The following is a 27,226-nucleotide window of genomic DNA, read 5'->3' on the forward strand; positions in this document are numbered from 1 at the left end:
CAGTCAGAGATATTGACTATTTATAGCAAACAGTTATTAGATTTGGCGGAAAAGGATCGAGAATGCTAATAAACACATTAAATCTTAGTTAAATCAACAATAGAAAATACCACATAAGGAGGAGTTTGGGGTGGTGGAGGGAGCTGTGTAATGTGTAATGTAATGTTATAACTTCGGTGCTGTACACCTGCATGAATATGATTGGATGTTACTAGCCTGGACTAACGCTACATGCTTAATTTTTGCATCTGTAAAATGTGAGGCACTACATTGTTAACAGAAAGCAGTGTGCATGGACACTTTTGCTTTTTCTCCAATGACAAACTGTGTGCTGTGAAAAACGCCTACAGTAGGCTACAGTATATCACCAAAACTACAAAAGTAGCTACAGGTAGCTGAGCTACAGCCCTAAAACACCTGACGTACCCTTAAGCATAGATATGAAAGAATGCATAACAGTGTAACAATAAATAAATAAACAGGCTAAATATTCTCACAATATAAATAATAAATAGATAATATAATGTTCAAAAAGGTGTCACTGTAATATTTTTACAAATACATTTAATTTCTATTTTTTCCTGATATTCAACTAGAAATATCATTAAAGCTAACATTATTTCCTGCAGTAAAAATGTCAATGAACACCTTGTTTTAGTCACAGATAAGGTAATAGGTTACACAAGCAACACCTACGCTTTTTTAATGATTTCTCCATGCGTCCCACGGTGCACACAGTTCTTTACTCAAGTCTACTGCGCATGCCCCAAACTGTCATATGACAAGGAAACCGAAACCAGAAAGCGAAGCACAGACAAAGGAGAGTCGAGGGCAAGATTTCAGCTGTTGTGTGGTTCCTTGTTTGCTGAAATCTCGGTAAACAGAGAAGAAGTGGAAGAGTGTAAAAGTCACGATAAGCTGCTTAGAGCGGGCTGAGAGCTCGTATATATTTCATTAAATTAATACACATGAGCTGTAAATACTCATGTATTAGTAATAATATCTAAAAAATGTTTGCGTAGATCTGCTTCATCTGCCGAGAACGTTAGCTAGCCGGCTCTCCTGCTAGCTAATCTTGCGTATGTGCGGTGTACTGTTGGGCCTCATTGACGTATCTTGACCGTGAAAGTTGAAATGTGGCTCTTTGTAAAAAGTTTCAGTTTGCATAAATAACGAGCAGCGGACAGGGGGGAAACAGAAAAGTCAAAGTGGGCCGATAAAATAGACTTAGTCAACTTTTAGGCTTTTCTCAGAAGACGAAGCTGCGTAGTTCGTAAGGTTTTTGTTTGTGTAGGCAGGTAAGCTAGCTGTGTATGAAGATGAGGCTGAGCGGTGTGCTAGTGTGTGTGTTCCTGCTTTGGGTTGAAGGGTCGTGGGGTGACACACCGGCCAACTGCACCTATGAGGACCTACTGGGGACATGGGTGTTCCAGGTGTCCAAAGGAGGACACGACAAGACCATCAACTGCTCCGCTGAAGGTAAAAGCCCCCCACCACAGCACAAACTGCTCCCACCATGGGACCGATCAGATGTGATGACAGTAGTAGTTTCGCCATTTGGAAGTCATGTGACAAATCATGAGTCTGTAGATTTCATATTTTCAGGCCAGACAAACTATAGCAGGTCACTTCCTCTTTGTGTAACGTTAGTTTGAGAACATGTGGTTTGTATATACACTTTTCTTGTGTCCTGTCCTGTTGTGTGTGTGTGTGTGTGTGTGTGTGTGTGTGTGTGTTTTAAATTATGACCTGCTAACACATATGTATAATATCGCACACGACCCGTAGAAATGAAATAAATATATATAATGAAAGTAATCATATCATGTATGAATCTGAATCAACTTTAATAGTGAAGTATATTTAAGCATACAAGGGACTTGAATAGCTCTCAATACTCGCACATAATGCCAAGAACGTTATATTAACATTATATCAGATTGTAAAATTGTCATTCTCAATTTTTTAGGTTAATCTTTGTTGTTGAGGACTGATAATTAATCTAAAAGTTGACTGCAGTCGAATCATTCCCTACACTTGTTCATCGTATGTTGTGGTGTTCCTCCTCAGCCACAGGTGAGAGCACGGTGACGGTGACCCTGGAGAAACTGTCTGTAGCCACAGACGAGCTGGGGAACACCGGCTTCTTCACCCTCATCTACAACCAGGGCTTTGAAGTGGTCATTAACGGATACAAATGGTTCGCCTTCTTCAAGGTAAAAAGATGCATAGACTCAATTAATTTATGTGAGCGATAATTTCAGTATTTTGCCTTGGTAATCCTGCAAAGACCTGCCATTTCTTGGCTGGTCAAGTTTTCACTGCGGCCCACTGAAAATGCTTGCCGAGAGCTAGTTAATATCCCATTCTTTTAACTCAGCTTGTATTATCCCCCGATCACAAACTTGATGTAGTCAAAGTTCAACTCGTCTCTAAGCAGTGAGAACTTTGGTGTTTATTGGAAATAACGTGGAAACACTCCCTGATATTGAAGGTTTAGTTTCACAATCACTCAGTTTCCTCTCCCTTCATCTGATATGACTGGTATCTAGAAAATATGCATATCTTCAGTACGCCTGGGCCAGCCTGAAATTTGATGTAACTACGCACTCTTTAAAAGCAGCTATATTCAAGGTTAATCTGTAAGTCATGTGTTATTTTTCGTCACTCACATGACACTGAGTTGAGGGAAGTGTCACAGCCTGTCTGTCTTCAAACCAACATTATGATTTATCCACTTCCCCATTGTCTGGACTTGATTTAGATTAATGTAGCAGTATGAGAAGAATGAACAATGTGCTGATAATAGCTTACCTTTTTATATGAAATAATCTGTTTATTCAATAGCTTTTTTAAACCTGAGTATTTGTATTTGAATCACATTACAGAGTTGTATATTGGACGACAAGCCCGGTTTGTCTTGTCTGTTTGTCAACTGTTTGTCTTACTACACTTTCAGTACTCTGAGGATGGCCCTAAGGTGACCAGCTACTGTGACCAGACCCTGCCAGGGTGGGTCCACGATGTCCTGGGACACAACTGGGCCTGTTTTGTAGGGAAGAGAGTGAAACCAGTACCATCCCGAAGAGATTACAAACCAGTCTTCAGCAGCTGGTATGTAAATTATGATAGCTTGGTGCATCCCCCAAAGTGCAAAGTAGAGAAACACAAGCTAACGAGCAAGACTTCAGTGGACTCTGGCACATTGGAAAATCTGTTTGTACACAGAATCTCAGCACAGGCAGGGTAGATGATCCTTTCTTTCAGTGTACTGTGCAGTATTGACATCTCTGCTTGAATCTACTCTTTCTTTTCCTCCCTTGTTCCTCCTGTGATGTGAACTGAGTTAGCCTCACTCACCCTCAGTAACCCTGGAATTTGCTGAACAGGCGATACAAAAATACTTTATTGTAAAATGAACGTTTAGTCAACGTCTTGACTCAGTTTCTGGCAACATAAAGCTGCTTCCTGGACTCTCTGGTTACAGTTGGATGTAAACCAGGTTACGTTAGGGGTCAAGTTGCAGGTTTTTAGTAGCTTCAAGTTTTATTTTGTAATTTAAACCATAAAATATATCTGAACAAAATATTGTTTCTTTCTGGACCAGAGTGGTTTTATGTATTGATTACGTAATTTAATCATCAGTATCCACTGTTGTCTGAGTTAACCACCTAAAACTTAACCAATACAATAATAAAACATTTTTAGTTTGATTAGGATTTAGTATGATATTTCTCTAACACAATCATCATACAAGTATGAAAGGTTTGTATTTTCACAGTGAAAATTTCTCTATTTGTGTTCATCTTTGCCCCAGCTTGCTCTTAAACATCGAGTCAGCAAGTTGCATAGTTTGCATAATGAAGAGAATCCACATTATCCCAGCTCTGTTTTTCTTTTGGAGTAAGCAGTCTTAATGTTTACAGTGTGTCTGGCCCTCGACTGATAAAGATGATTGGTGGAAAATTTGAGGTCTGTCTGTGAAGGCAAAGCTTTGCGAGTGAACTCTCCTTGTTTGTAGTAGAAGGACTTCAGATAGTCCTTACAAACATTTAGAGTTTTTTTTTTGACCTTTTCCAAACAACATGCAGCAGGGGGATGCATGGCAGGAATTGTATTTCTCTTGGTCAGTGTGTATTTAAACTGTGAAAGTCACTAACTTGGAAATAGGATAAACGTCTCCACACCTTCACACTTCAAACTGTATCATGCTGTATTTTTCTCACATACAGGAAGCTCACAATTGCAACTGAAAAGTTTTATACTTAGTAGTATTAATCTTCCAGTATGAAATGTGAAACTTGGCACCCATGTTAATGATTTACACTTTTGTTAAAATAAGTGGATTTGAAACGGCAGCACTCCCGTCAAGGCTGGAGTCGCTGGTCATCTCTTAGCTGGACTTTTACTAACTGCAGTAGGATCTTTTCTGCACATGATTCTGTAGTGGATGGTGTGGCCTCTGTAGGCCTGCCTTGTCTTAGTGTGGATGAAAATGACTTGTGTTGTGTCGGGAGTTGTACTACCCTCCTCAGGAAGTTTCTGTTAGGTGCAGTTTCTTACTGGAATAGACTTCAGCGTTCGAGGGAACCATTTAGCCTGAAACTGCTTTCCAAAACTGTTTCTGACATCAGTATGGAAAAACAGGAAAATCTCTTCGGCAGTGCCGTCCAACGCAACAGCCGCACAGAAAAATATGGCCACAACATTTAATACAAAGGTCCATCAATAACCTTTTTGTGACCATTTTGCCTTTTATTGGACAGTTGATAGTGTGGAGTCAGACAGGAAATGAGGGGAGAAAGAAGGGAACAACATCCAACAAAGGTCATTGCAATGTTGTCGTATACACCTAAACATTCAGCTATTGGGGCGCCCTAACAAAGGTAGCTTTTATTGCAGCGCTACTGTTTAATTTAATTGAACTGTCAGGTGTGGGTATTTTTGTGTGTGTATTTTGTCAAAGCTGACAAACCTTGGTAACATACTGAGATTCAGCTCAACAACAATTGCTTGCAATGTCTGTTTTCTTATGTTTGTGGGGCGGACGAGCCCCTTCTCTAAAAACAACCTCACATGTGACATTATTCACCCTCCAGGCTGCTCCAGAAGCCGTACAAACATAATCTGGACTTCATTGATTCCATCAACTCGGTTCAGAGATCCTGGAAGGCTGTGCCCTACCCAGAGCATGAGATGTACACTCTGCAGGAGCTGCACTACAGAGCAGGGGGCCCCGCCTCCCGTATCCCCTTGTGAGTATTTACTTGCGTTTCCCATACTATACCACGGATAAATATGAATGCACATAAATGAGCAATTTGTGCTCCTAAATTAATAACTAATGCACTCAAAATGACTATTACTACTATTACATTTTCTGTAAAACTCTGTCAATGCAAAATGTCTGACGAAAAATGTTCTTGTGACTCAAATGTGATTCTGTATTTTTACTTTAGGCGTGTTCGCCCTATGCCTGTGAAAGCCGATGTAGCCAAGATGGCGGCCGCTCTACCTGAGCACTGGGACTGGAGAAACGTTGATGGAGTTAACTTCGTCAGCCCTGTGCGAAACCAAGGTGACGTTCAATTGTTGTCCTGCAGAAACCTTGAAACTCTGTTGTTTTTTTTTTTGTTTGTTTTTTTTAACTGTTGACTGCTGATGTGCAGTTAGTTAGTTAACATCTCAAAAATCTACTTTAAAGGGACAAAGAGAGAACTGTATTTTACCTGTGCACACATGATATTAGAAATTTAAATACAAAGATGCAAACAGTAGAAATCGGAAGACTTGCATCAGAGGCAGACAAAGCTGTGCCTTTACACTTGAGCAGCTGTCAGTAAGGGCAAACAGTGAACAGCAGCTGGCCAGCTACTTTGCTTCGCTGTTGGCAGGCCTGGGTATGCTCTTTGCTCTCCTCCTGTGTTTCTGCACAGCCTAGTGTGTGAGTGGAGAGATTATGTGTGCTGAGTATTTTGAGTGTCTGAGAGGGCCTCTGTAGGGCTGGGTTTAAGGATCTGAAGAGGGCTGGAGTGTTTCAACAGAAGCCCTCTAAGCCACTGTGTAGTGCTGTGGCGCTTATTTTTCTCCAATGGTATGAGTCAGGTGGATTTTGAAGGTTCCATTTCAGTTCACAAAAATTGGTAGGAATGAGGATAAATTGGTCTGGCTGGATGATTATGTAGGAACATGGCATGTTTGTTAACATCACATGCAACCCAGCGTTGTCTTTGAAGGGAAGATGCAGGTGTTACTGGTAGAAAATTAAAGCTTCGTAATGAGTCCTGTGAGAGAGTTCTAACTGTTTGTGTCCTGTGGGTCAAACATGACAAACTTTTGTCATCACATTGTTTTCTCCAGAATCCTCTCAGAAACTGATTACATCATATTTTATAAAATATCAAGACAGCAAAAGTTTCCCAGCAGCATAGATCTTTAATTTAAATGAATGATTGTTATACCTTATTAGTCTTAAGAGACTTAAAGTCCCAAATAAGAACTGTTCTCAGTGTCACCCTGACTTGAATCATTACTACAATTAAACCACCCTGCAGATCCCGCAGCCTCTGTTCTCTGACCTAATTTGTTTTTCTGCAGAGTATTTTATTAAAAACCTGGTGTCTCCCACTATGGATGGCAACCAGTGGCTTTAATCAGTGTATCTGTCCCTTGCTCCATTATTATGCATTGCTAATGTGGATAAGTAGACTGGGGCAGGAACATTGCAGAAACCTCAGTACTGATTTGTGAGGATTTTATTTTAGGGGTGTTGTATCAGGTTGCGCAGGTGCACCTTTTTTTAAGGCCATTATTAGTGATGTCGCTGCATCGCATTATATTGTTTCCAATGTTTTGTCCACTTTATTTACATTCATTAGGACAGAATATTAGAAATACCTCTTAATATAATGCCATCTAGTACAACACCACCACTAATTACAGCCTCAGAAATGACTAGAGTTGACTCGGACAGTCCTCAAGCTCAACATCACAAGCTTCACAAAGTTAGGATTTATTTCATTGCTGTTGTGTTTGCACAGCAGTGTGATGTAACTCTGATGTTGTGTTTCAGCATCATGTGGAAGCTGCTACTCCTTTGCCACCATGGGAATGCTGGAAGCTCGTGTTCGAATCCTCACCAACAACAGCCAGACGCCCATCTTCAGCCCGCAACAAGTGGTCTCCTGTTCTGAATATTCTCAAGGTAAATTAACACTCAATCTAAAAGTCCATCTTGTTCCCTGTCCATATCAATTTATTTTACATTAAAATAGTGTATGCAGTATATGGCAGATATGAATTGGGCAGCAGTTAGAAAATTTACATGATGTACTTAGAATATTCATATTGTGAGACACGATAATCATGGAAAAGTGTAGCACTACTGTTCTACGGTTTGTAGAAACCTCTGGGCAGCCTTCCTCCCTAATCAGAAGTAGCACTTAAGTGTTTTTTTTTTTTTTTTTTGTGCCAATCAAGCAGTTTCATAACTGCCCTGATTAGTGCATTTTCACTAATTATTTTGAAGAGGCCTGGAAAAAGCCTCTTAGTTGTTCCGTCTTGGACCACATAAGAGATTTCACCCAGTAAGAAAGTCAAGACAACCTCCCAAAAATATTTCTTAATGATAATTCTGAATTGTATACCTATTTAACATTCATTTCTCCTCTTTAAGGTTGTGATGGTGGGTTCCCATACCTGATTGGGAAGTATGTACAGGATTTCGGCGTTGTGGACGAGTCGTGCTTTCCATATGTTGCGAAGAACTCTCCGTGTGGCGTTCCTCAAAACTGCGGCCGCGTTTACACCGCAGAATACAACTACATCGGTGGATTTTATGGCGGCTGCAGTGAGATGGCCATGATGTTGGAACTGGTCAAGAATGGACCCATGGGAGTGGCCTTTGAGGTACAACAGCTGCTCACTGTTTCCTAACTGCTATTCCTCCATTAATTTACTCATTCATTTTAAACTTTGTTTGTAAATGTAACCTTTTTTTTCTTTTTGAAATGTATTTAGTACTTTCTACTTAATAACTCTTTATACATTCCTGCTTCATAGGTATAGCTTGAATTTGGCACAAAGTGAAAAGTAAATATGTCCTTATCCTTCCACAGGTCTACCCTGACTTCATGAACTATAAGGAGGGCATCTACCACCACACAGGCCTCGCAGACGCTCTCAATCCCTTCGAGCTGACCAACCATGCTGTGCTGTTGGTGGGTTATGGCCGCTGCCACATGACCGGACAGAAGTACTGGATTGTCAAGAACAGCTGGGGCACCGGCTGGGGCGAGGATGGCTACTTCCGAATCCGCCGGGGGAGTGATGAGTGTGCCATTGAGAGCATCGCAGTCGCAGCCAACCCTATCCCCAAACTGTAGAAGCTGTAAACTCAGGAAGGGTGTCTGCAACTTTAGATTTATTCCCCATTAGGGGTGTCACGATTTCGCTTCTAAATCGAAAATCGATCGAAATGAGCTTTCGATTTTGACCTTGGAAATCAAAAGCAGGATCGGCGATTCTCCCAGTATTTTTATTTTTTTTTACTCTCCACCCCCCGCATACTTGCACGTGTCCAAAGGAACATCTAGTGACTCTTCATTTTGTTTTTGTGTTTTAACAGTTTGTTACCAATTAACTGGTGAAATATGTTATTGTTATTACATTTTAAATAAATTATTTAAATTTGACCATATGGCCGTAGTGTGGTACAGTCCAAAAAGAAAATGCCGGTTATATCACACTTATTTTTTTAAAGAAGAATTTGACAATGTAAGTGACAGTTGTCAGGGCATAAAACCAATGATCAATCAAGACTTGATAGTCTAACAATGGCATAGCCGTCAGTGCTGGGGAAAAAAAGTTTAAACCGAATCGTGTATTTGGAGAATCGTGACACCCCTATTCCCTGTAGCTTAGCTGTTTTCAATGTGTGCTTGGAAATTTAAATCTCAAATCTAAAATAGCATTTGTCTGTCTTTTTTTTTCCCTCCCTAATCTGACAAGTGGAGTTAGCTGTGACAAGCACTGCAATGCATGGAAATTGCACAACATTAAGATTGTCCAGGGAAGCCCTGGCTTATCCAACCACTGTAGATGTAGTAAGGAAATATGCTTTTTACTGATGTAAGATTTTAACTAGAGACACAAAAACTTCTGTTTTATGGTCAATTTCTACAAGAATTGACACGGTTTACAGCACCTAAAATTGAATTTGAATTGTAGGGAAACAGTTATTCTGCTCTTTAGATGTGTGTTTTTTTTTTTTTTTTTTTTTTTTCTTGACGTAGTACCAAAGTCTCTCGAGCTGAATTTACCATGTCAACCTACCATGTTCAAGCTGTAACTGCCGATACAAACTTGGAATCAAAATGGATCGATACATACTGTGACAAATCATCATGGGTAGTAAATTTCTGTGTAACATTTTAAAGGGAACTAACAACTGAGGAGTCATGTTTGTGTTTGCTCGTCAGGTGGTGCAGGACCTTGATTCTTTGCCTCAGGGAAGCACAGTGGAGAACTGTAATATCTTCTGTCCTTGCATCAAATTGAAACCTGCCATGTTTCCCTGTGGAGCGTTTTAAAGGGATTTCTTAATTAATAAAGGGATCTAACTAATTCTAGTGCCTTTTTATTCTGCCTCCCATTCATTGTAAGCAAGTGTTTCCATTGTATTGAGATTTGCACAGTATTTTGTTTTGTTGTCTTTTGTAATTTGACAGAATAAAAGCATTTTCAAATTTACTGTATGTTTTGTATGTAAGAAGATGGAACATAAAATCAGTCTTTCTGGCATCTTTGGGGGTTTTTTTTGTTTTGGTTTTTTTTGTTGTTGTTATCTTCTTTGTTTGGGGCTGATCAGCAGTTTTCTCTCTACCAGAGATTCTCACAACAATATAAACACAAATGCACGACTATTACAACAAACCACAAGAGGGTGAAACAATATAACTTACTATATTAGGGGTTGAAGGAATGATGTCCAGAAAAACAGTTTAATTTACTGGCCTGAGCTCCATCTGTGAGTAAATCTTAGTTTGATTTTCACATTTAATTTGATCAAAGCGATGAAGTGCAGCTCTGACTTATAGCAAAGCAACTAAGTACATTTACTCAAGTACTGTAATTAAGTACAGTTAAGAGGTACTTGAGCATTTCCATCTAATGCTACTGTATACTTCCACTCCACTATATTTCAGAGGTAAATATTGTACTTTTTACTCCACTACATTTATCTGTCAGCTGTAGTTAATTCACAGGTTCAGATTGTAAACACAAAACATCATTATAATAAATATAATAAATTGTGCCTTTTTTATATAGATTAAACTAATACCCAACAGTGTATAAAATGGTTCAGATAGCTCCACCTCAATCAGCTGCAACGTTAAAATGTTGTGTTAAGGCATCAGTAACAAAATCCAATAGTTTAATACATAGCAAATAATGACAGGAGCCATTCTGCTGCATAATGAGTACTTTTACTTTTGATACTTTAACCCTTAAACAGCAATTTTTCAAAGTTACCCTGGATGTATTAGCAACACCAAATGTACTGTACAAATTATTGCCATAAAAATATTATACATTAATTTTTTTTTTTCACTTTCATCGATTTAATTTTTTTAACCCACATCAGTCCTGATCAAAACAATTAAATATTCATTAATTTTTAGGATTTTAACCCTTTAATTGCCAATGTGTTTACATGATGCTACTGTAAATTTTTATGATAAAAACACAAAAAATTAAATATTTTCCATGTACTAAATGCAAACTGGATTTTTTTAGGGGGGATTATCACAGCCTGGGATATGTCAATGATTAACAACAAAATAGATTTTTATGCATTATTATTTTTTGTGCAGTGTCAGATTTAAAAAAAACTCACACTCAGTGTATTAGGAAACAAAAAATGTACTGTACAAATTATTGCCATAAAAATATTATACATTAATTTTTTTTTTCACTTTCACCGATTTAATTTTTTTAACCCACATCAGTCCTGATCAAAACAATTAAATATTCATTAATTTTTAGGATTTTAACCCTTTAATTGCCAATGTGTTTACATGATGCTACTGTAAATTTTTATGATAAAAACACAAAAAATGAAATATTTTCCATGTACTAAATGCAAACTGGATTTTTTTAGGGGGGATTATCACAGCCTGGGATATGTCAATGATTAACAACAAAATAGATTTTTATGCATTATTATTTTTTGTGCAGTGTCAGATTTAAAAAAAAACTCACACTCAGTGTATTAGGAAACAAAAAATGTACTGTACAAATTATTGCCATAAAAATATTATACATACATTTTTTTTTTCACTTTCACCGATTTAATTTTTTTAACCCACATCAGTCCTGATCATAACAATTAAATATTCATTAATTTTTAGAATTTTAACCCTTTAATTGCCAATGTGTTTACATGATGCTACTGTAAATTTTTATGATAAAAACACAAAAAATGAAATATTTTCCATGTACTAAATGCAAACTGGATTTTTTTAGGGGGGATTATCACAGCCTGGGATATGTCAATGATTAACAACAAAATAGATTTTTATGCATTATTATTTTTTGTGCAGTGTTAGATTTAAAAAAAAACTCACACTCAGTGCATTAGGGAACAAAATATGTACTTGTCAAATTATTGCCATAAAATTATTATATTTTAATTTTTTTTTCACTTTAACTGATTTAGTTTTTTAACCCACATCAGTCCTGATCATAACAGTTAAATATTCAGTCATTTTCAGGATTTTAACCCTTTAATTGCCAGTTTCTTTACAGAAAATCACTGTTGTTTTATATGAAAAAAACACAAAAAATGAAATATTTTCCATATACTAAATGCAAACTGGATTTTTATGCATTATTTGTTATGCCCATTACCTTTTTTTGTTCTAGAAATAAAACAAAAATTCAAGTTCACAACAAGAACAAGATTTATTCAACAAAATTCAAGAACCTTCAGAACAGTATATATGTGCATGTGCGTGTGTGTGCATGAGTGTGAGAGACAGAGTTCAGTTCAGCTAGAGCATGAGCTGCAAATGGATAAGGCGTGCACCTTGCAGACAGAATTGCCACACTTGCAGCAGGCGATGACAGTTTTTGTCTTTCTGTCTGTGCAAAACTTACACACCCTCCTCCTTTTGGCCCTGGTGTCGGGGTTTAGATCTAGTTGCTGTAGCTCCTTCACCATGTTGGAAGCGGCTGGTGTACGGGGGAGGCGCTCTCTCCGTGCCATGTGTGGGGTCACAAGCATTTCCCCCAGCTCCTCAATGAAGAGCCTCCTCTTGAATGTCTTGGCCTGGTTCCAGGAGGGGTCCACTGTTGTCCACAGCACAAAGGCATTGTAAGCAGACACGTCGAGGACGTTATGAAACAGCGCCAGTGGCCACCGACAGGTCCTCCTCCTGCAGCTGTAGGTGCTGACAACCTGCAAAAGGAAAGAAAAAAAAGTTTAAAAATGTATACAAATATTCTTCCTCATCATGCACAAATATATCATTAATTATTTTACCTATATAAATCTAAGAAACGCTGAATAATAAAAGTACTTCATATATCTCAGACAAGCACATAAATTAAGAAAAAATAAGTAGTAACTGATGCATAATGGCACATACCTTATCCAGGTTGTCGACACCTCCCTTGCACCGGTTGTAGTCTGCTATGATTTTGGGCTTCTTTTTTTCATCATCAGTCACAGCTGGCTCACGGTGTTTTGTGCTGAGGAGCAGCACATTCTTCCCCCGTCTAGGGATGTATGACACCGCTGTGTGGGTCCTCGTGAAAGCGAAAATGGAGGAGAAGAGTGCTCTCTGCCTCACCTGCAGCAGTATCGGGGGAAGCTCTGGTTTGTTTTTTCGGATTGTGCCAACAAGGGCCACTTTCCTCTTCAGCAGCTCTTCTGCCAGTGAGTAGGAGGTGAAAAAGTTATCACAGGTGACGGTGTTACCCTGGAGCCCCTCTGTCATCTCCAGGACAACCCTCTTTCCCTGGTTTACCTCCGCAGCAGCCCCAGCCGGTTTCCCTGTGTAGATATCCATTTTCCACGCATATGACGTCCCAACATCACAGGTGACCCAAATTTTGATCCCATACTTGGCTGGTTTTTTTGGTAAGTACTGCCGGAACCCACATCGGCCTCTGAATGGGACGAGCTGCTCATCCACACAGACATCCAGGCCCGGGTTGAAGAGCAGGGGGAGCCGATCGATCCACTTTTCCCAGATGGTCCGGAAGGCAGCCAACTTGTCGTCCCTGTGACGAGCAGGTCGGGTCAGCCTGTCATCAAATCGCAGGTTGGAGTTGATGAGGCTGAACCTACGATGTGACATGGTGGCCCGGAAGATGGCCCGTCCTTTGCGGTCATCCCACAGGCTGACCGTAGCTTCATTCCTTGACCGGTATACACCAGCCAGAAGCAACAGCCCAATGTACGCCTGCAGTTCAGTTGCATCCACCTCTCTCCAGTCTGCGACAGAACGTCTCCCCTGCAGGTTGGTCATGTCCAGAACAATCTGGAGGATTTCCTCTGTCATAAACAAATCGAAGCTCGACTTTATTGTGCTGATCCTGGCAGTGGCGTACCGCGTGGGCCCTGCGAGCACACCGGTGGCTGCTGGATGGTAGCGCAGCGTCTCGGTGTGAGTGGGAGACCAGATTTGGCCACTCTTTGATTTCCATCCCACCTCTGTCTCGTCTGTGTCTTCCCAATTCTCAGAGGATTCATCAGAGGTAGCAGAATCAGACTCCACCTGGTACTCCACGTCATCTGTGTCGGTTTCCTCCTCGGTTTCCTCATGCTCCTCCTCGCTATCTGATTGCATGACTGCATCCAAAACTTGTTGCACTGTGAGCGATCTTCTCTCCATCTTGCCAGAAATGAAATGACTGTCCCCTCAAGCTTGATATACTTATAGACTTGGCTGCGACAGCAGCTGCATAAACTCACTGATGGTCTCAAAAACAAAGTCAGCATTTGTTTTGATTTTACCCACAGCTGCATCTTTGAAGCGTTGCAAGGTGCCCCATTTTTTTTTTTTTTTGAAGGAGTGCATGAGTGGGTGTGTATGTGCCACTTTGTAGGTGTGTGTTGCAAGCATATGATAAGAAGAAATTATAGAAGGGCTTTGCACTTCTATATCAAAGTCAAGCTCATGTTTTATCTCTGTACAGCAAAGACACATGAAACAGAGCGAATGGAAACAAATGCCATGAGAACCATTTACTCTTGGCTCATAAGGTCATGCAATGTACACAAGTACACCTGTAGTACAAATCTCTCACACACACACACACACACACACACACACACACACACACACACACACAAACATCTTCAAAGAGCCAAATTCTAACTTCTGTAATTTGTCATTTCTATCTCTGGATACTGTCATAGCTGGATGCACACACATGCACGCGCACATGCACGCGCGTGCACATGCGTGTATGTGCACACACACGCCCACACATGCATACACACATGCACGCACACACACATACACACACGCACACACACACACACACACACACACAAACATCTTCAAAGAGCAAAATTCTAACTTCTGCGATTTGTCATTTCTATCTCTCGATAATGACATAGCTGGATACACACACGCACAGACATACACACACACACACACACACACTTTTTTTTTTTACACACACCACTCTCTGACATCCATATCAATAAGCAAACATCATTTCAATTTCAAACATTTCCTTTTTTGGTGCCATTATACAACAATAGCGCCCCCACAGGACACGCAGAAAATACCATGTATTTTCCCCATAGGTCATATATAGGGAAAATGGCTCAATATGGTGGAAAATAGTAAAAACTATAAATTTGGAGCCAGGACTCCGTAATGAAAGCCTGATATCACAGAATGCATGGTTTTATGTTGTAACCTCCGTGGGATCAAAAATCGCAGTTTTAATGGGTTTTAATCATACCGTTATCGCACCTAATACACCCAGGGTAACAGTTTTCCTTTACCGTGTATTATTGACTATGTTATAGGATCTGAGGTTGAAATTTAAAAATTTTAAAAAAAAAACTCACACCTTTGCCAAATTTCATGCCATATGCATTAACACAGCCAAAATTGTCAAAAAAAAAAAAAAATTACAATGTAGAAAAATGGTCTATGGATGCATAAGGGTTAAGTAGGTTACATTTTGCTGACAAACTTTTACTTGTAATGGAGTATTTTTTAACGCTGTATTGCTACTTTTACTTAAGTAAGTCATCTAAATACTTCTTCCACCACTACTGACTGACTTAATATCAAAACATTATTTCTGCTCTCCGGCGGCTTGGAGGTTTTAAAAACTCCCAGGCAGCTCCCTTGCGTGAGTCACAAGGTCCAGACGTCTCTGCTCCACCGTCCCCTCGGTGGGTCAGGGCGTACCTTACCTCCCCTACTCTCATTCCCAACTCTCTTTAGTTCTCTCTGCGCTGTCCTGTGCTTCTCAACCCTTTCATCCCCCCTCCCCCGGTCCTCTCCTCTACGGTGGATTCATGCTCAGCTCTCGCCCTCCTCGGTCGCCATGCAGAACAACCACCAAAAGGAGCATCTCTATAAGATTCTTGTGATAGGGGACCTCGGGGTCGGCAAGACCAGCATCATCAAGCGGTATGTCCATCACAACTTCAGCCCCAACTACCGAGCCACCATCGGGGTGGACTTCGCGCTCAAAGTCCTCAACTGGGACCAGGAGACGGTTCGCCTGCAGCTGTGGGACATTGCAGGTACGGTCCAACTTTTACGCACGGCTCACATGGAAAAGCAGATAAACAGGAGGGCACACAAGTATGAGACACTATGGCAAATTTGATAAGAAATTTGAAAATACCCTCACAAGGGGCTTTCTGTCCCTTACTTTCCTTTGACCCAAACTATACACTTTTTTCAAGTGAGCCACAGCAGTGAGAACAGTCGATTTAGTGTCATTAACAGAATAAATATATTAGAAATGTGTAGGGATTTTTAAAGAAGTAGCCCATATGATAGGACACACTGGTCACAAATAGATGGATATTAGTTTATTGGTTAAAATGTTTTAGAAATTTGAAAAAGAAAATGTTTTTTTTTTTTTTTTAAGATGAAGCTGAAAATGGAAAATACTCTGATAGACAATTAACTAAATGTACTTAGTCTATTAAAAATGTTCTTTCAAGTAAAATTAGCTTCAGGCTACATTTAGGAATTCATTAATGTTAGTGGGAAGCTGTAGTCATCTAGGAAATTATGTTTATATTATCATATAATTATGTTTTTTCCTTTTCAAACATCACATGATTGAATGAATCTGCTTCACAATCACACAATATGGTGACTATTATGAAAATAAGCTTTCCCATCCTTAATGCATGCCATTTTAGGTTAAAAACAAAGCTTTCCAAATAATAAAAAAAATGAAATATTTATCAGAGGGCGGCTGCTCAAAAGGAAACTGTAGACTTTTTCCTTCAGGAAAGGCAACAAGTTATTTCAAGTCAGTGAGAACGAGACATTTGTATTACTGACTTTTGAAGTATTCTAGATATACAGATAGTTTGAGGTTAGTTATAAAAAGACATGCGACCATTTCGTCACAGTTGTTATTTAACCGTTTTCGTAGAAGAGTTACGCAGTGTTAATGTTCCTCATGTGTACCAGCTGACCTGTTGGCATCACCCACTTCAAATCACTTGGCAGCGCATCTTTATTCACATACACAAGGAACACACTCACAAATCCACAGAAGTTATGCAACAGAGAAAAGTTTTCTCCAAGGTGCTGAAATCACATGTGGGTTATGAATATTGTTATATATGTTTTGTTGATATTAAATCAAACCCATACTTGTGACCTTTCACCTTTCATAAACAAAATGTAGTTCAAGGTGGGCAGTATAGTGGTGGCATGTAAGTTTAAATTCATGTTACCATTTAGACATAACATAAGCCTTACTTTTGAGTGTCACGTGACTATGCAAGAGCATCATGACACTGAATGACATACCAGAAAGCAACCATGGCAACAGTCAGCCATTATCATTTCTGGTCATTAGCATGTTTGGTATTTTTCTCTTCAGTTCAGAGCCAAATAAGAGCACGGGTTCTTATCACAAAATTCATGAATGTTTATTATATCATGGTTATGGTTTGATCATTTTTCTTCAGGATTTATAGCTGTTGTCTTCGTTTCTGTCATCACCAATACCTACTGTAGTTTTCCTGCCCTAAAACTAGCCTTGAGACATCTTATAGGATGTCTCATTACGTAAACCACCAAGTCATTCAATCACACATTCATTCATACATTTATTCAATATATAACAGTAATTCGATCTTGCCCCTAGTGGCTACTCAGCTCTTCTCTGCAATCTGCTGAACTGTGTACCAGTCCTCACCTGTATGATACTCTGTATTCTTTGTAATTTATTTCATTTTTTATTTGTATTTTGTATGCTTTTATTGTGGTTCAGATAGGACTCACTCACTCAGATCTATAGAGTGGAACAATCCGTTCGATAAGAACATTCGATAAAGAAAATGAGAAATTTTAATTTATTTTTCTCAGTATTTAATGCTTTGGTTGCCTCTGGCGAACTTAGAAATCAGAAATAATAGAGGCTTTTGAGTGGGATGCTGTTGGGTAAGATAACATAACTAAAGACTACAGCAGTCTCATCTCACATGAGTGTCGGCTGAGGTTTAGAAAAATCCTCTGACCTGCTGCTCTCTCCCCTCCTGTATGCCTCTCCAGTAAGCGTAAGCAGTCATGTGTCTCAAACTCATGTGAGGGAGATTTGAGGCCCGAGCTCTTGTATACAGAAAGCTTTTATTGTGAACTAAAGATGTGTCTCCCTCAGAGAAAACAGCTGTAGGTCTGTACAGTATGTGCTCCCTTCACTCGCCCTTAAGTTATGGAAGCCTTGAGGTGGGAAAGGCTAAATTGTTAATGTTAGTTCTGCATAGTTTAGGATCAAATGGGTTCTTCATTTAGTTTGGATCATAGAAAGGGCATTTGAAGATGATGTCAAATAAACAGATTGGTTACAAAGCATATATGTAGATTAAATGTTCTTCTAAAAATAATTATGTTTGCATCTGGCATTTATAAGTCACATCAACAACAAAAAAAAAACAGTATGTTTTTGGTTTTGCATTTGACGTTACCCAGCCCTGCTGTGGGTTTGTTTGAGGGGATTTGATGATGGACTGGAGTTTTCTCATGCCACAGACGTGATAAATCACTTGCTGTTTCTGTGCATTTCCCAAGACAAATAATAACTTCAACCCCTGAAGGCCCTGAATACCTACTTTCTCAATCAGCTTCTTACTATGAGCACATTAACACACAATTTTCTGCCAAAGTTAAACAGTTTAGGTTATTTTACATGAGAGCATTTCTCATTTCTGTTTTTGTCTGTGTTCCCTTTTTTATTTTTTTTATACTAGTATGAGTTTGGAAAGACTCCAATTTAACAACATTTGAATAAAAATGTGATTACAGTTGTGGGGTTGTGTTTGCTTATGTAGCCAGACCACTGTCAGTCAAATCGGATCAACACACAGTCCTGATGAAGCTTGAAGAGTTTTTACCTGTTAAACTCGTAATTAATAATACCTAAGAGAAGAACTGAGTATTTAATGTTATCGAGAAATACTTACGTTTTTAAATAATTTTTTTTACCCAGAAAACACCAATATGATTGAGTTGGCTTACACAGAAAGCTGGAAACATCACTCGGTATACGGTAATACTATACCATAATACTTCTAAATATAATACAAGTTCTGCCTGTCTGTATGTCCTCCCAGACAGCTGACCCTGCAGTGATCCACCCGTGAAGGACAGCAGCAACACAGTAGCATGTAAATTACTATTAACTCCTCAACTCTTCACCACGATGCTTTTGGAAGGACCAGTTTAGGTTTTGGGTTGGTGGAAAATGTCTTGCCCACAAGCCGATTGTGAGGCTGGTACTGACGGTGCTCTAGCAGAAGTTATGGATGGGAAAATCAGTGTGGATACAACATTCCAACAGAGCTTATCGAATTAATTTTATCCTCAGGAAGTTTTACAGGCAAGTTCACAGGCAGACGCACTCACACACACAGATACACACACACCAAAGACACCTCTCTCCTCCTCCCATCCTGCCTCTATCCGTATCTACATCTTATCTCTCTCTTTCTGCAGCAGGAAAAACGTGTATGTAATTACATGTGTGTTTGTATTTGAGAGAGTGGGTGAGGTATGTTAGGAATGCTTGCGTGGTATAAGACAGGAGTGTGATAAAATGAGTAAATCGGATGACTCGAATTCAAGCCTCTGTGTCTGCTTGCTGCTGAAGTGACACTGAACCACTTACAGCTGTTTCTCTGCCAACATGTCGCTGATATCCCTGTTTAGGGGTACAAAATGAAAGGATGAATTTCTCTATGTGCATCAATAAAAAGTACACGATTACACACCTTTACACTGGTACCATCATTTTCTTTGCGTGTGTACATCTGTGTCCTTGTCTGTGTGTGTCTTCTAGGTCAGGAGAGGTTTGGCAACATGACCCGTGTGTACTACCGCGAGGCCATGGGCGCCTTCATTGTGTTTGACGTCACGAGGCCCGCCTCCTTTGAGGCCGTCACCAAATGGAAGGAGGACTTGGATTCCAAACTGACACTTGCCAATGGGAAACATGTAGCCACTGTGCTTTTGGCTAATAAATGTGACCAGGGTCAGGACGTTCTGACCAATAATGGAATAAAGATGGAGCAGTTCTGCCAGGAGAACGGCTTTGTGGGATGGTTCGAGACGTCTGCTAAGGTGAGAAACACACACACAACACAAAGCAGTGACATAGCTAGCGGGAATACAAAGAGTAGCTCTGAGGTTCAAGCCCCTGTGTCTGCAGGTGTGTCCTTCCTGTACAAATGTCCTTGAGAAGCAGCTGACTCCCTACCAGCTCGACTGTAACAGACCCAGCACCTGATCACGCTGTGGAGAGGCCACCACAGAGGCACATTAAGGATTTGAAGAAGTCCTTTAAAGTGCTGAGTTTAACAGACTTTCAGTCTACTCAGTATTTGCATATGAACAAAGCCTCAGTCAATGAGCTTTGCTGCTTTTTCGCAGCAAACATTCCTACTATGGTGTTTCAGGTCAGCTGCACTTGCATCAGGTGCTCTATCATCCAGACAGGGTGTCCAGGAATGTTGAGGGAAGATATCAGTCCACTGCTTTCTACTGACTGACACAGATATTAAAGGAATAGTTTGACATTTTGGGAAATACGCTTATTCGCTTCCTTGCTCAGACTTAGATGAGAAGATTGATGCCACTCTCATGTCTGTCTGTTAAATATGAAGCTGGAGCCAGGAGACAGTTAGCTTAGGTTAGCTTAAGACTGGAAACAGGGGGAAACAGCTATCCTGGGGTTATCCAATGGTTAAAAAAATACCAGCACTTCTATGATTACATGAATGAGCTTTCAATTGGTATGTGATGCAGATACAACCATAACAATTGGACCAATACATTGACTAATGTAACAGGAAATTAGTGTTTTTGTTTTTTTGGACAGTAAAAAAACAACAGATCAGATCTTCATATTTTGATGTAAAGGGTTTTTTTAATCTAAAAATTCATATCCTAAATTATTTCAGATTTTCAAAAGTATATGTTACTATTTATTTATGTATGCATGCTGCCAGTTTAAGTGCAGTTCAGTCTGTATAAACCCCATGTAGCCTTTACAGTCTGAATTAGACACAAAGTACACAGATAAACACAGACAAAAAGACTGCCAAACTATTAAACACAAATATGAAACTTCATAAAACCTTTTAAAAACTTTAACAAACTAAAGTACAGTATAATTCAAGACCCACTGATGCAGACAGGAGGGAAAGAATGTGGTGAGTGAAAACTGACTGTGAGATGAGCTGAGGATTCACCCACCTACACACTAACACACTGAGACACCAGCACAAGCCCCGATTATAGCAGCTAATGTGGAGCAGGAATCTCACAGCTGGATGGTAAGGGAAGAAAATAGACTAAGACGTACACACGCACACACACACACACACACACACACACACACACACATACACATAAACCCTTGAGACCAAAACTGAAACACTCTCAATTACGGTGCTGTATATTAAAAAATGATTTTACTCACTCTTGTTTTGTTTTGCTCTGTTGCACTATAGCTGCAGGGTGCACAACTGCAACAAACTGGCAGTATAAGTACTCAGGAGTGCCCTCATCAAGGACAGACAGTCATGTTGTTACATGTGCAAGGTTTATTCATTCAAATAAGTAAAAAGTCCTTGAAAAATGTCCTGGATCTACACTAATACTCTAATACTAGTGACTTGTTCCTTAGCTCATAGCCTACTTTGCACCAAACTTCATTGAAATGTTGAGGTATCCTTATAAATAACAAACAAAGAAACAGACCAACAGACAGGTGATGGAGGCAACTGGAAAGTGGCGACCAACAACAATTGCTGCAGTGAAAGAACAATAAAAGAACAATAAAAGATAAACTGAGGATTTAAGCTGTTGAAATCAAGGCAGTAAACCAGTAAAGGAATTGAGAGGCTTTGCTTAAAAGCAACATAACCAGTCATGTGACAGGTTTGAAAAATCGTAGCTGGTCACACAGTGGGAGCTGAGTCCGAAGCCCATACAGCTCTTTGCTTTGTGTTTGTTTTCTTAAAAACCTGCCAAAGTGTTGTTCAGCAGTAAGCGTGCAGCCATTTTGCAGCTAGCGTCATCGTATTTGTAACTGTAAATATAAATAGCAATAGACCATTAAGTGAGTGTCACTTATGCAAGAAAGTACACCATTTCCTTTTGAGCTGAATGAGTGTCTACAGTCTGTTATATATCAGGGTGGTAGCAGACATACTCTGAGCCCACTGCCTAATAACCTGCCAGAAGAATTATTTCAAACGTTTTTCTTAAACGACGCGGGACACGCTCTGCATGCACAAGAATGCACAGGGAAAAAATTGTAGTTGGCAGAGTGTAGAGAAGGTGTTTGTTGTTTGGTGTTTTATTTTGATTTGGAAGAATCTTTTGTTCCACATCAGTAAGTATGATAGATCACGACATGGTACACAGAGGGGTTTGTGTGTGTGTGTGTGTGTGTGTGTGTGTGTGTGTGTGTGTGTGTGTGTGTGAAGTTCAGGGCGCTGCAGACGGCACCATGTCACGTCCTACTAAGCACACTGTTAGATCTAATAAATATTCAGTGTTTCCACTGCTACTGCATCACACTTCACATATTAAGTGTGTGCATGTTTGTCTCTCTCATCAATACTCGCTGCTGGTTCTCTCCTCATGTGAACCTCACTTTAACACCATTTCTCTGGTTTAAATCACTCAAAATCCTCTGTATGGGTGCTGTCTAATGTCTGGGTGCCTGTTGAGAATGGACATTTTGCATTTGTGTTTTATTTTGATGGGTAGAATAGGTTTGTAAATCAGACAAGTTTCCCAGGATTATCTCTCAGCTCTATAATGTTGGCTGTAATCATTTCATAAATAGGCATCTTGGTGGCCAAGTTGTTTGTACGACACATACCATATGATTGCAACTGGTTCCAGACCTTTGTTGCATGTCATCCCCTCCTCTGCACCCTGCTTCCTGTCTGTATCCAATTAAAATAACCTTTGTTAAAATAAAAAACAACAAACACGGAAACATTATATTCACAGCAAAATCAAGTGCAGTGGTGCAAAACTACTATGTAAAGTTGTACTTAATTCAAATTTACAATGTGAGCGGCATAGAATAGAATAAGCAGCACTCTGTTGTTAGTACTGTTTATCTAAAACATTACATTAACTATATTTTGTTGACAGCTTTAATCCTCTCCTGTTAACATCAAATCAAAGCTACTCAGCTGTCACAGGAAACGCACTTTTTCCGATTATTCAGTACCTACGGAATTATTTTTTAAAATTTTGAGAGATGAATCATTCAATTTCATTTGGGTTTGAATATATTATATCTCTATTGTATGTGAGTGTCTGCTTATATTGAACATATTAGTATTTTTATTCAACTGTAACCTTTTTTTTAAGAGTGTAATCAACTTGACCATGAGGAGTCTGCAAAAGCATGTAAGGCACTCACCATTTTTAATATTGTACGTGTAGCCATACTTCAGAAATATCAAACTATTTTTGGTTCTGTATACACTCCAGTGCTATTATTCAAATAATCAATTCAGAGATGTCACACATTATATTATTATTATTGATCACTTATTTTTTCCAGTATCGTGTGTTTGTGTGTAAAGGACGGATGAGGTTGTATTACGTAAAACTCCCTTTTCAGTTTGTGTTCACATCATGGCTGTTGGCTGGTGCTTCATCCATCTACTCACTTTAGTAACGCTCCATTTGGTTCACTCACCTGCTCTCACAGGTTTTTATTGCTGCACTTTATTTTAATCATTTCCTAAAAAAAGTTTGCATTGATCGATTTATCCCTCTTTCTTTCTTTTCCTCCCCGCCTTTTCTCTCTTTCTGTTTGTTCCTTCACTTTTACCTCTCTTTTTTCAGGAGAACATCAATATCGATGAAGCAGCTAACTGCTTGGTGAAACACATCATCGCCAGTGAGAATGACATGCTCCAATCAGAAGTCCCCGACACCATCACCCCCCAGTTAGAGAAGGACAAAGGCGGGACATGCTCCTCTTGCTTCAGATCCCAGTAACAGCTCCTGACAGTTGGACGTCCTTTTGTATCTTGTTATGTGCAAAGTCGAGTTTGTCTGTGAGCAGGAGACCTACTTTGGCTGTTTTTTAAGAAGCATGTATGGGTGCCAACTCTTTTCCTGTCTGGTAGCTCGGGTGGAGGTGGGGAGGGGGGGTATGTATGACAGAGAGGCATCTGGCTCAAGAAATGGATGGACTGAATCAGAGACAGAAAGAGAGATGGATGCAGCTGTGTGCGCTTGTCAATGGCAAGGTCACCCTCTGGGCGATTTCAAGCCTTGACTTCAGTTACCATGGAGCGCAGTTAATGAACACATGCACAGAAAAATTGTAGCAAATCACAGTGTATCTGTACTAAAGGTCCATGGAGGTAATCTCTATTTACAAACCATGTTAGTTGTCTCTCTTTCTCCCTCCTTCTCCTTCTCTTCCTTTCCTGGTCCCTTCTTTTCTTTGTGTCTTTTTTCTTTTTTCCCCCTGTGTCTGAGTTTGTCTTATTTCTTCCTCCACGCCCCTCCCTGACAGCATTTTTAGTTTTTCACATGTCATTCTGGGTTGATAACAGGCAAAAAGAGCACATTTATATCTCGTAATTCAATGGTTTTATATTAAATTTATATTCCACTGTTCAATATTTGTAATATTTGTAATTATGAGATAAATGCATATACATATATATACAAACATGTACATATTATATGCAGTTTAATGAGACAGATTAGAGAACCAAAGATGCATCCAGTTTTCAACATGTTCATATGAATAAACCATAGCTTTACTGACCTATGCCTGGATGTGATTTTATGTTTTTTAAAAGGCTGTGCACACTCAGGTGTTTTCAGTTGCTCTGGCTGATTAGATTCATTTCACTATTATTTCACTTGTTCCAAGAAAGCAGGTTTCACTCTCCACCATGTCTCTGTCCCCTTTCATGTACAGTATATCCAGATATTTTGTTACAGTCATATACACAAGTCGAACAACAGACATTTAGATGGCTCAAATCTTTTTAAAGGGGATTCTGGTGCAATGAAAATCTGTTTCAGGGTTTTTAATATCTCTGGCCAGTTAGTTGTGTTTTTGGATTGTGACCAGATCATGCTTGATTGACACCTCCCTATGATTTTTTCAGCCTTGTTGTGAAGCGAATTTTCAAAAAAAAAAGAGAAAAATTTTGCAATCAGCGACTTCATAACCAATCAGATCAGATATCCTTTATACACCATTCTCCAAATCATTCAGTGTTACAGTTAACATACTACCTTATGTGTGCTCAAAGCTACACCATCGTTACTGGATCTACATGATGAATAAATAGTGGATTTCTTTTAGAAGGTGGTTGCTAAAATCAGACAGCATCATTCACAGATTTTGTCAAAGCAAATCCAAATTTATGCCATTCAAACATCTTTTGGCGTCGACCCACAGAATTTATATGCAATGGCTCTTTTTTAAAAACATTTCAGGCTTGTGGGCAAACACTCATTCATTCCTCTTAAAAGAGCATTATTTTTCCCCCACTCCTTTACCTTCATACTACTGTAGGATGTTGTTGTAGACATTTGATTTATTTGAGACCAAAAGTAGCTTCCTGTTAGAGCAAATAACAGATAAACCTGAGGTTGACTACACTGCCTCACTATTTTCCATGGTTACATTTGTGAATATATAGTCAACATAAACAGTCAGTTTGTTAGTTTCAGTGACCAAATGAAAGCAAACACACACACACAAAAAAAAAAAAAGATTAGGGCCACATAAATAAAATTTACCTGTATATTCTTTTTAAATTCAGTCACAAATTTAAGGTGTTGCTCGATAACAAAATATTACTACTTATGCTGTGCCAAAACCTTGCTGTGCTGTTACCCAACCTTTTTCGGTCCTCTCGTCTCTCCTGCCTCAGAGAGACACGCTGTCTAATTATCACCCTCTAAGGATAACATTTTGTGCCACGTTTAACACTGTGGTTTCTTTTCATCCAGGAGAGACAAAGACACAATCTATTGCTCAGCAGAGTCTCTGTCTAATTGGCTAAGAGGTGAGGGCAGGCGCTGGTGAAAGACTGTGTCACTCTCTAATTTGTAATAATTGGATCTGATTTTCAGCACTGATGTAACAATTTGTGAGCGAAAACACGGGGCAGAGGGAGCAGGGAGAGAGGTTATGTACAGTTTTGTGGGAATTTTCCTCTGCTGTGCGTCAGAAGCCGACCCCCTTCTCTGTACACCCACACAGGCACCCTCCTCGCACACACACACGCACATACACAGATGATCAGAAGATTTCACAGATTTATCTCTCACTCTCCGCTGGTCTCTAAGGCAACAAGCTGCCGAGAGAATGATAGTTTGGTTTCTCTTTGCTCACAGGCCCTGTCCTTGTAGTTCTCCTTGATTCCTTTCCCATGTAACAGGGAAAGAAGAAAACAAGGAGAGGGAGACAGAAGGGGGGGGGGTCATAACAAGGGACTGTAATCACAAGACTTCTCAGTCATTCAGGATAGGGAGGAAATAAGCTGCACGTGATTTCAGGATGACTTGAAGTCTTTCTCTCTCCTACTTTCTCTCTCTCTCACACACACACAAGTTTGTTTCACTATCCTCGTGGGGGACAGTCATTGACATAATGCTTTCCCTAGCCCCTTACCCAAACTTTAACCATCACAACTAAATGCCTAACCTTAACCTATTTGTAACCTGAACCCTAAAACCAAGTCTTAACCATCAAAAAGCAGTCTCTATGGGCCCATGAGGACGTGTCATCGTGGGGACAACAATTGAGGTCCCCATTAGTGTGCATTCAGGCTAAAGTATAAAATGTTTGCCATAGCCTTCAGCAGGGATTTCTTCTGACAAACTTTGCAAGAAGAAACGCATTCAGATAATCCTCTGGAGGTCCAAAAAGTCTATGGGCATCCATTGTAAATTCAGCCACTTGTTCTCAGATGAAAAATGACCTTTTGAAGATGATACATACAATTATAAATAATAAAAAGTTATGAGCGCGGCAATAAAAACAGCCACAGTGAAAATACAGGCACTGAGCTCAGTTGTAGTGCTACTATATGGTCGATAAACATTGAGAGAGGTGTTGGAAGTGGAGGCTGTGGCAGGCATACTCTGGCTGTGAATTAAACACACAGTAAAATGGAATCGATAGCAGGAGCCAGTGGAGACCAGGGGATGAATGAAAATAGCGGCTGCACCTTCAAATTTGATCGATAAGTGTGAGTGTTTGTCTGTGTGTGCATCTGCATGCGTGTGTGTGTTTGTGTGAGAGACCTGGCAGCAGCAGCACAAGTCTCAGTGAGCTTTAAATGGAGTGCTATGTGCAATATCAAAGGCCTACTCTGGATGACTCATCATTCACAACCAGCTCAGCCGGAGAGAGAATCTGCTTCAAAACCAGACCCAGGTCACATACACACACATACACATGCAAACAAATGTACTATTGA

The 27,226-nt window shown here is 39.7% G+C and overlaps 3 protein-coding genes across 3 annotated transcripts; 2 read left to right on the plus strand and 1 right to left on the minus strand.

Annotated features, from left to right (window-relative positions):
• Positions 1–821: 821 nt before the first annotated feature.
• ctsc (cathepsin C) lies at positions 822–9,750 on the plus strand. The gene is made up of 8 exons (XM_044203540.1): positions 822–1,479; positions 2,071–2,216; positions 2,960–3,114; positions 5,100–5,255; positions 5,460–5,578; positions 7,073–7,204; positions 7,676–7,908; positions 8,118–9,750. The coding sequence occupies exons 1-8, from the start codon at positions 1,314–1,316 to the stop codon at positions 8,382–8,384; spliced, it is 1,374 nt and encodes a 457-aa protein (XP_044059475.1). The 5' UTR covers positions 822–1,313; the 3' UTR covers positions 8,385–9,750.
• Positions 9,751–10,500: 750 nt separating this feature from the next.
• LOC122879446 (piggyBac transposable element-derived protein 4-like) lies at positions 10,501–15,195 on the minus strand. Its single transcript, XM_044203541.1, has 2 exons — positions 12,651–15,195; positions 10,501–12,460 (listed from the first exon to the last, which is right to left on the minus strand). Exons 1-2 carry the CDS (start codon positions 13,899–13,901, stop codon positions 12,050–12,052), a joined length of 1,662 nt encoding a protein of 553 aa, XP_044059476.1. The 5' UTR covers positions 13,902–15,195; the 3' UTR covers positions 10,501–12,049.
• A 205-nt stretch (positions 15,196–15,400) lies between these two features.
• rab38a (RAB38a, member RAS oncogene family) lies at positions 15,401–24,548 on the plus strand. Its single transcript, XM_044203542.1, has 3 exons — positions 15,401–15,784; positions 19,570–19,850; positions 23,610–24,548. The coding sequence occupies exons 1-3, from the start codon at positions 15,583–15,585 to the stop codon at positions 23,763–23,765; spliced, it is 639 nt and encodes a 212-aa protein (XP_044059477.1). The 5' UTR covers positions 15,401–15,582; the 3' UTR covers positions 23,766–24,548.
• The last annotated feature ends 2,678 nt before the right edge of the window (positions 24,549–27,226 follow it).

This window comes from Siniperca chuatsi, linkage group LG7 (assembly GCF_020085105.1).
Source record: "Siniperca chuatsi isolate FFG_IHB_CAS linkage group LG7, ASM2008510v1, whole genome shotgun sequence".
Lineage (NCBI taxonomy): Eukaryota > Metazoa > Chordata > Actinopteri > Centrarchiformes > Sinipercidae > Siniperca > Siniperca chuatsi.

Coding starts and splice junctions, on each gene's coding strand:
- ctsc (XM_044203540.1), top strand. CDS start 1,314: ATGAAGATGAGGCTGAGCGGTGTGCTAGTGTGTGTGTTCCTGCTTTGG. Junction 1,480..2,070: donor CATCAACTGCTCCGCTGAAG/GTAAAAGCCCCC, acceptor GTTCCTCCTCAG/CCACAGGTGAGAGCACGGTG. Junction 3,115..5,099: donor AAACCAGTCTTCAGCAGCTG/GTATGTAAATTA, acceptor TTCACCCTCCAG/GCTGCTCCAGAAGCCGTACA.
- LOC122879446 (XM_044203541.1), bottom strand. CDS start 13,901: ATGGAGAGAAGATCGCTCACAGTGCAACAAGTTTTGGATGCAGTCATG. Junction 12,461..12,650: donor GTGTCGACAACCTGGATAAG/GTATGTGCCATT, acceptor TTCCTTTTGCAG/GTTGTCAGCACCTACAGCTG.
- rab38a (XM_044203542.1), top strand. CDS start 15,583: ATGCAGAACAACCACCAAAAGGAGCATCTCTATAAGATTCTTGTGATA. Junction 15,785..19,569: donor GCAGCTGTGGGACATTGCAG/GTACGGTCCAAC, acceptor TGTGTCTTCTAG/GTCAGGAGAGGTTTGGCAAC. Junction 19,851..23,609: donor GGTTCGAGACGTCTGCTAAG/GTGAGAAACACA, acceptor CTCTTTTTTCAG/GAGAACATCAATATCGATGA.